General features: G+C 39.1%; 1 protein-coding gene across 1 annotated transcript; it reads left to right on the top strand.

The window, feature by feature from the left end:
• The first annotated feature begins 355 nt into the window (after positions 1-355).
• Positions 356-8,316, top strand: creb3l3l (cAMP responsive element binding protein 3-like 3 like). Its single transcript, XM_022200622.2, has 10 exons — positions 356-502; positions 3,126-3,266; positions 3,473-3,866; positions 3,990-4,099; positions 4,418-4,510; positions 4,912-5,018; positions 5,992-6,060; positions 6,172-6,256; positions 6,370-6,463; positions 6,570-8,316. The coding sequence occupies exons 2-10, from the start codon at positions 3,126-3,128 to the stop codon at positions 6,974-6,976; spliced, it is 1,500 nt and encodes a 499-aa protein (XP_022056314.1). The 5' UTR covers positions 356-502; the 3' UTR covers positions 6,977-8,316.
• Positions 8,317-9,498: the final 1,182 nt, after the last annotated feature.

Below are 9,498 nucleotides of genomic sequence, written 5' to 3'. Positions count from 1 at the left end.
TTTCCCACAAGGGAACCTTTTTTTTGCCCGTGTGATATTTGGAGTGTGAGCATGTGAAGGGACTGAGTTGCGTGTGTCTCACGGCCAAAGCGTGAGAATTGGCAGCCCTGGCGTAGTGATGCATAGTGTATTCAGTATACAGAGCATACAGTTAAAGACATTGTTTAATTAATTTGTGTGTGTGTGTGTGTGTGTGTGTGTGTGTGTGTGTGTGTGTGTGTGTGTGTGTGTGTGTGTGTGTGTGTGTGTGTTGAAATCAGGGCTGCTCTTGAGTATGAGACACAAAACGTCAATGTACTCCACTTCCCAGAAACACCCAAGAAAGACCACGTACTCATTTCCGCCTTTACGTGATGACGCAATTTTTGCCTTGTTGGAAGGTGGTTTCTGGAGGAAGGGTAGCGCTGTGACGGTGGTAGCAGCGAAGAAAAGCCGAGTAGAGAAACCAAAAGACATCCAGACGCACTCACTCGAATGGTATTGTGTCTCCTGTCATCAAACGGTAAGAAAATTCACACCGACATATGGCGTTTTCACAGTTTCTGAATGTTTTTGATACCACGAGGGACCACGCCTTCGACACATCAAGATTAGGAGAGTATCATGAGGCTGAGGTTAGCGTCTGACTCCTTGGTGTTGGCCTAAGACACCTACTGCTTTCTGCCGTACATATCAATAATGCTGGTGCATTTTTGAGCCTGTTACATTATAGAGCTCGTGTATCGCTTTGCTCCTACCGACTGCTACTTTATGTAGGTCATTTCTTCCATGTCTTCAACAAACATTATGCAACACAATACTCTGTTTAATTTTGTGAAGGCACTCTGCATCCGAGCTGCAGTCTTGTGTCTTTTTTTTAACTTCAGTAAACAGTGCTGCATAGACATAATGGTTTCCTGATATTAGCTGAAGGTTGTTATTTGTTTTGACACTTGATATTGTACTCTCATCCCGTGACAAAGGCATGGTGGGGGCGGGGCTCAGCATAGGATGAGGTCATGATAGAGCCTTCATGGAGGTGATGCAATATGGAGCTACGTGTAACTAACCCATTGACGGGGAAGTGTCATTGTTTTTGTTTGTTTGTTTTTATTTCGGATCTCATCCTAAATATTGTTAAATGCACAGTAAAACCCGTCCTCCACATGCGCTGCAGCCTCCACATGGAGCCAAGACAGACAACAATGCAGCATCCAATGAACCAGGATCCTCTGTAGGTTGGATGCTTAGTGGACCACCTACTCCATTTACTCTACCACGTTTTATTCCTTTTGCATTACTGCTGCACATTGGGGAAAAAACTGATCTACTAACTTGACTTGATATCTAAAATCTCATGTGAATATTTATGTTCATTCCTGAACACTGTAAATATGTTTATTACCTGAGTTTACCAATAATCTCTTGAAATTGCTACACTTCTTGTTATTTGAATTCTAATACTTGCTTCTTACTTGTCTGTTAACACTTACTGTCTATTGAATTGCCATATTTGCTTTTTAAAATCCTTTTATCCTTCTTTAAACCAATTTTTTGTTAAACACTGGGTCTAATTTGTGACTCTCCTCTACAATGCTTAGTTAAAAGATGGGGCATGTTATATGACCACTGAAGTAATAGTAATGTGGATTGATACCAGGACTGCACAACAATGTATAATCTTTGTGAAGTACATTGCAATATAGCAATTTTGACAAAATGACTTGAATAAGTCTATTTCAAAAGAATTAAACATTTTGAAAAAAGAAACTTTATTGATCCCACAGTGGGGAAAGCTCACCATGACAGCAGCTCTGAAGGAGAAAAAAAGTATAAAGGCAGTACAAGAATAAATTTGAAACAGTGCAAAAATGCAGAGAACATTATATACACAGAAGATGTGTTTATTATTTTTTAAGAACACTATTTACATGAGGATGAGGTTGAACAGTTATAAATGTGATTTAGTAGAGGGATGCGTGTGCATAAAATATTTTTTTTAATGCTAAGAAACGATGTAAAAAATGTTTTTGGAGAGTAATTTTTTGAGTGTGAACTGTTTGAAGTCTTTTGGAACACTGGTAGAGGAATCTGAAGTGTTTTTTCGTTTTAGATCTGGCTTTGCTCTCGTCATACAGAGCTCTGTGGTGCCACTATAAATAGTCACATCAATTCGTCCTTGTGTGGTGTCACCAACCACAAGATGTGGCCAACAGAGCACTTACTGTCGATAAACATCATCCTTTCTGTAACTGAAATGTTGCCTTTCTTATCACAGCAAAGTCTTCCTTTTCAGTGTTTCCCCTGTTCCTCCGTTGTTTTGCTTTACACATGTGAAGCCTGCATACCAACAAATGCTGTCTTATAAAACTTTTTGCATCCAAGAATCTCTAAATAGGAATTAATTATGTTCTATCAAACTGACTTCTCTTGTAGATCAGTTATTGAAAATGAGAACTGTGTGAATTCCCTTTTTGTAGCCAGCAGCAAAAAAATAGTTGTAATTAAAGCTCATTTCACCTACTTCATACTGCACTTCCTGCAACATAACCATATTACATGCCGCGCCACTGTTAGTGTTGAAACAATGTATTTTGCAGGCATATATGATTTGCAACAGTATAAAGGGATTCGTTGTTCATTTCAATAAGCTAAAACAAGCTAATCAATTCAGAAAGTTGTGTCATTTGACTGTCGGGCTACAACTAGCAATTATTTCCATCAGTTGCAGCGGCATTATCATCTGTCTTCCTGTTTGTTTTTTTTTATGCTCATCACAACTTCCCCGAGCTCAAAGTGCCATTTTTAAATAGCTGTTTTGTCTGACAAATGGTCCAAAATTTAAGGCTAGATCTGTAAATGTATGATCATATAAAACTGATGAATACAGTAACTTTTTTCTTCTTTTTTGCCAGAGAAATGCTTTATGACACTTAAAGACTTTTTTTTTTAAAAATCATTAGTAATAAACTATATCACCAAATTGCATTACCCAAACATTCCAGCAAATGGTGTCTTACTTGTGCTATAGCAGCATTGTCTGAATTTTATGTAAAGCTAAATACCATTGATTAGACAAGATAAAAAATTATTAAAAAGTAGCATGTTAAACTTGCTGTGGTCTGTATGCTGCTGTTTTGCTCCAGATGTCAGTCACTGAGGACCTTCCAGACATGGATGGAACAGACCTGTTAGGGCTGCTGTTCCACAATGGAGAGGATGGATCTACGGAGCCCTTTTTTCCTGATGAGAACGGGCTCATCGAATCCTGGCTGTCCGAACAAGATGTAAGGCAAAAAAAAGGAAACTAAACTTTGAATACATTTGGTTCGATTGCTCAGAATGTTACTACAGCGTTTTTAGTTTGTTTTTCTTTTACATACCAGACAAACTGCATCCTAATTGCAAAGCTAAAAGCAAAACAGCCCTATGACTTAATTGTTGTGTGTCTGTGTGAATTTAACAAATGTAAAACTGTCTTTTTTCCTCCCAGATGCTGACCGGCATGGATACAGAAGACTTCCTGTCCAGCTTGTTGGATGGAGAAGACAACATGGAGGCCATCTGTCCCTCTCATTCTCCACTTGGCAGCGACAGCGGCATTTCTGATGACAGCAGCACTGGAGCCGGAAACAACAATCTTCTGGGATGCCCGAGTCCTCATGGCAGTGACAGTGATGTTGTGCCCAGTCCCAGCTACTCTCAGCCCAGCCCAGTGCATTCTGACCCTGCACTGACTTCCGGAGAGCTGCAGACAGAGAGCCTAGAGGCCTTAACAGTGCAGGCAGATCACAGCTACTCTCTGCTGCAGAGCGGTGGGAGCGATATGGACATGCTGCAGAGTGTGAGGGCAGAGAAGCTAGATACAGACGTCTTCATTGATCTAGGTATGTATTGTTGGCGACTCAACCCTATTCAAAGAATGTGAAATTTAGATTTGTACAGAACCAATAGAGGCACTTATCAGAAAAGCAGATTGTTTTTAAAAATCAACAATTCTCTTGTGACAGATGATCTGGTGAGTGAGGAAATGGAGGAGGACATCACCAGCGAGCTGCCCTGCACTTTGGCCATAGGAGACTCAACAGAGGATTCAGCACAGGACAGCACAACAGACCAGGTGAATTTATCTGGTTGTTATAACCAGACAAAGCAGAGTGCAGCTAATGTGTCAGTATTGTCCTACAGGTAATACAAAATGAAATGAAATGAAATTTATTTATTTCGAACATGAAATTAACAGATAGCCAATGCAGCTTATACAAAATAAAACCGCAGCTAAAACAAGGCATCACATAAATTTACAAATCATACATGTTCGAAAGGGAGTGGGAAGAAGACAAAACTTATTTAATCCCACCCCGGAAAAGGTTACTTGATGCATTATGCACATGCTGACAAAGTTTTTGAAAACTTTGTGTCTTTTTCTCCACTCTAGTTTCAGTTTAAAGAGATTGTGCTCACTGAGGAGGAGAAGCGGCTTTTGGCAAAAGAGGGAGTAACCATTCCCACACACATGCCTCTCACAAAGGTAAGTTTTTTACTTTGCATCTGTATTTACCTAAAATGATGCCTTTGTGTTAGTCATAAACACTGTGCAGCATTGTCAAATACACTGGATTCAAGCAACTGCAAAATACTACAAACGTAAATACAATAGTGAATGTAATGAAAACCCCTTCTGCTGATAAGTTGAATTGTTGTTACACTAATTGTGGTAATTAATCTTGAACAGCGTTAGTGTTGTTACTGTTGGATCACATAAAAATGTGTATGTCAGAACAAAAGCCATTTAATTTATTTGCGCTTTCATCCAGCTTTTTCTGGATGAGTATTAAAACTTTTCGGTTTTTCTGTTGAGCGGCTGCTCAGGGCTGTTTTATACACATCGTCATCCGTCATGTCAACATACTACTTTACTCTGTGTAACAGGCAGAGGAGAGGACTTTGAAAAGGGTCAAAAGGAAGATCCGCAACAAGCAGTCTGCTCAGGAGAGCCGCAAGAAGAAGAAGGTGTATGTTGATGGACTGGAAAACAGGTGAGACGAAGAGGCCAAAATCTCTAAAAATTTTAAAAAATTACTTCAAAATTACTTAAATCTACACAGGTTGTGGAGCTTTCTGTACAATACACTGGATGGTCAATAACTCTGGTAGTTACTTGTGTATTTTAAAATCATAATATTCAGAATATCTTAATAATGATTGCAGTAATAGCAGTCCACAAGGTCCACCTCTTAAAAACTCAAGTTTTGAAGAAGACAAAAAAACCCCATTAAGATTAGATTATGATGGGATAGCATGGCATCATGATTAAATGTAACTTGAAACCAGAAAAACAATAAATTGTGACTGGAAACGATTTAATCGATTGGCTAAAAACTAAAAATAAATGTTTACAGGCATGTTATATGTAACTTCGAGATTTTTTCCAATTCTTTTGTAGTTAAAATTACTTAACAATTGACTAAAATGAATTTCACGTGATATAATCTAATGATTATTTTCATTATCAATTAAACTGCTCGTTATTTTCCCAGTTAATTGTTATTTTTCTACAAAATGTCAAAGAATAGTGAAAAATTCCTGCTGTAATTTCTCACAGCCCAAGGTGACATCTTTTAAATATTTTGTGTTGGTCTCACTTACAACTTAAATCCCCAAAATATTACTGCATGACAAACTAAAGCATCAAACCCTCATTCCGGCACTTTTGCTTTAAAAACGTCTTCAACAATTGTTTAACTATCGGAATAGTTGCAGATGAATTTTCTGTCTGTGGACTTGTTGCAACTCAACAATCACTTTGTACCACAATTATTGACTATATGAAAGATAGTAACTACTTAAACTCAAAAACACAAACTGTAAGGAGAACTTATAGAGGAACTCATTAGAATTTTATTTAAAGTTGTCCTGTTAAGTTCTCTGTAATCAAAGTCTTTAACTTTTGTGGCCAAGTATTGCATGTCGTGGTAGATGTATTAATTACTGAACTGACATCTACCACAGGGTCGCCATCTGCACCGCACATAACCTGGAACTACAGAAGAAAGTCCAAATGCTCCAGAAACAGAACATGTAAGTAGTCTGAGATATTTCGTATTCATCTGTGTGTACATATCTAGCCTTGTCAGATTACTGATTCTGTTGACTCCTGTTAATGTAAATGTATCCTCTTGGTTCTCACAGCTCCTTGATAGAGCAACTGAGAAAACTACAATCTATGGTGAAGATGTCGACTATGAAGGCCAGCACCACCAGCACTTGTGTGATGGTAAATTTGGCAGTTTTAGCTTATATTTCTCTGATTACTATTGTTCTTATAGTATGTGTCAAACCCATTCTGCTGTGTTTTGTCCTCACTGTCCTATTGTTTTTGGCCTTCAGGTGTTCCTGCTCTCTTTCTGTCTCATCATCTTCCCATCAGTCAATCCATTTGGCAGAAAAACTGAGCAGAAGGAACTCTACGCACCCTCATCAGGTAAGTTGTCTGAAATCTATTGTGTGATCAAGGTGAAGTGAATTAATTTTTCGACTGTGGCTGTGTTGGTGCTCCACTAGAAACCATTTATCATTTGTTACTGCAGTTATCTCCCGGACCTTGCACTCACTGCCACCAGACAGCACAGATGCCATATCCTACCAGGAGCCTGAGGAAAAGGACCTTCTCCTAGTGCCGACAGCAGAGGTGGATAACGTTAAAGCCATCTTTGCAGGCGGCCAGAAGAACCACACTCCCGACTACCAAAGGGTGGAGCAACCTGACTCGGAATCTGGCATCAACAGCAACTCTTCGGCAGACTTCCCCAATCCTGGTCAGGCAGCAGAGATGAAGCCGGGGCCGACCGGCAGCGTCGGGGCCTTACGGGATGGACCAGTTGATGCTGTAGTGGCATCTGCTGTGGCATATGAGGTCACAGGGTCCAAGGATAACTGGATAGACCGGAACCCCCCCTCTGTAATATTACAGCAGCACCGCTCTGATGAGATGTAGTAGGGACGTGTTAATCCTTGTGACCAGCAGAGGGAGCCAAATTCTTCAAGTTTTAGGTACAAGAGGGAAAGTCAAACTTGAAAATGGAGGAAGGGAAAAATATCATCATTTTTACTAGATATAGTGTCATCCTGTTTGTCCCTGCTTTTTCCTTTTAACAGCTTTCTGCCGTTACACACTTACTTTATTTGCACTTTGTACTGATTTCCTTGCTCCAAAGGGCAAAAAAGAGAGATTCACATGCTTCAGCAGTGTAAACTACTTGAAGAATAGGGTAATGCTGCAGTGATATATATGCCTGCCCTGCTGGAGGCCAGATGCTACTGAGGGCTCTTAACTTGTTGTACAACATTGTGCAGACGACCAAAATCTGTAAATTCAATGGCATCACCACAGGAACGTTCATAACGAAGTGGATTACCATACTTCAATAAAAGTACAACTCAATGGCATTATTTATCACCAAATCTTGGGGAGAGCTTCAGTTGCCCACAGTTTGTCTGGCCTCCTCTGTCAGAACTAGATATTAAAATATGCTGCTCATAAATGATTCCCCCAAATCATAGCTTACATTGCCGTAGTAAATTATCATGACAATAAGTAGTCCAGTGGTTTGTACTGCTAAATAGTCGGCGACATCGATTGCATAGTAGAAGATAGGCTGCTTGATTCTCATAAAGCTTGATGAAAGTGGTTGTTGACCACTGTAATGCTTAAGCCATTGCAGGACATTTGGCCATTTAGAAGACTTGTAAAGTTTGTTTTTATTTCCCTTGTAACAAGGGTATCCATGCTCCTTTTCATTTTGGAATGCTTTGTTTTTATGTTGTACAGTGAAGCAAGACAAAATTCAGAAAAAGACACTGAACCCTTGACTCTGCCGTTGTTTGCTGATGCCAGTCCACCCCTGCACTCACTTCTTCTACAACTTTGTGGACAGTTCTTACCTTTATTAAACATGTCTGATTCTGCCGTGGCGCCTCCGTGCACAGTACAAGGGGTTTGATATATTTGCTCGGTAAACTGTTTTGCAGTTAAATATACTCAAAAATGTAATGAGCTGTTTCTCAGTGAGGCATTTTTGTTATTTTATGTGATTTTTTTTTTCCGTTACTGTTGATAATACATGGAATCTAAATTGTATTGGAACTACTTTTTTGTTGTAAATGAAATGAGATTTTAAGTGTTATTCATGTTAAACAAATGCACTGACATTTGTCGTAGTCCAAGAATGGGATGTAAATATATGATTGTAGCTCTTTCTGTACATTTGAACTCTTTATGTATAAGACATGTCTGGACATCTATAACAATAAACTTTTTATATATCAGAATGAAAATTGCTGTGTCATTGATGAAGGAACAATGGAAGAATATGTGTAGAATTAGTTATGTCTAGCATGAATTTTGCATATTTTTTTAAACATTAGTAGGCCACTGATAATGAATTCACCTACATAAAACTGTATAACAAGCTCTGCTCAGCTTACATAGTCCTTTTCCAGAAATCCCTTAAGTGAGCAGTGCCAGTTCACTGCTGTTTTCATAAACAAGTTGGTCGTGAGTTTACCAGTATGAACACAGTCTGGAATAGTTTGCCACACCTTTTCACTGCTAGACACTTGAGTCAGGTGCTTTGCTTAAATTACACGTGGGAAGAGTTGTTTCTTCACAGCTTGTCTGGGATTTCCCCCATTCCTAAATGCTTGCTGCATTCAGGCCTGTTGTTTTGTTTACCTCACAAGCATATTAAACAGTGCATTGTTTTTTTTATGTACTATCCCATGGAAGTACATGTAGATAATGCAGGGATATTGTGTGGTGAAAGAAGGCAGTGATTTTAATTCATTTGCTTTGTATCAGGTTATATAAAGACATTTTGTTTGTTCCCTTTTCACTTACAAATCCCCTGGCAAACAATATTGATCTGACTTTAGCAGCTACCTCAGCTGTGGGGGGGATAACTTGGTGAGTCACAAGTGGGACGTTGGAATCATCATGACTCATGAGCTTATTCAACATGTTGGGACTAGTTGTAAGTAGGGGGAAGTTCACTCTCTCCTCTTCCAGCAGATGGAAGTATTACTCCAGATTTCTGACTGAAAGGTCTGCTCAGTGCAGTGTGAGTGTGTGCTGGTAGCCTTGTAGATGGTGTAGATTAGGTTAAAGGTCATCCTGTCGTTATTGTAAACACTTTCATTAGCATTCAGATAAATGTCAAAGTGGTTTATTGGTTGACTCATCATTTACCAAGAAACCTGTTTAGAAAACAATCTTAATAGTATGCAAAATTCTTGGAATTGCAGTTGTGCAGCAGCTATAGAAAGTTTTTTAGGGACCAAAATCATTTTCATGATTAGTTTCATATTTTTTTCAAGCTCAAATCACTCATGCATGTTTATATGACTGCTCTGTACTTGACATATATTTCCAAGTTAAGACAGGACGAACCACCCAGTCCCTGAACATGCACAGCCTTGGGCATCTGTCTGAAAAGGGGAATCGTGTTGAATGTAAACACA

Source organism: Acanthochromis polyacanthus, chromosome 7 (genome assembly GCF_021347895.1).
Source record: "Acanthochromis polyacanthus isolate Apoly-LR-REF ecotype Palm Island chromosome 7, KAUST_Apoly_ChrSc, whole genome shotgun sequence".
In the NCBI taxonomy this organism is placed as follows: Eukaryota; Metazoa; Chordata; class Actinopteri; family Pomacentridae; genus Acanthochromis; species Acanthochromis polyacanthus.
Note: the sequence above shows the minus strand (reverse complement) of the source record. Positions and strands in the feature narration are given on the sequence as shown.

What these genes read in the sequence shown, in the direction of transcription:
- creb3l3l (XM_022200622.2), top strand. Translation starts at nt 3,126, where the DNA reads ATGTCAGTCACTGAGGACCTTCCAGACATGGATGGAACAGACCTGTTA. An exon ending in AGACGTCTTCATTGATCTAG is followed by an intron (nt 3,867 to 3,989) that starts GTATGTATTGTT and finishes CTCTTGTGACAG; the next exon opens with ATGATCTGGTGAGTGAGGAA. An exon ending in GTTGATGGACTGGAAAACAG is followed by an intron (nt 5,019 to 5,991) that starts GTGAGACGAAGA and finishes CATCTACCACAG; the next exon opens with GGTCGCCATCTGCACCGCAC.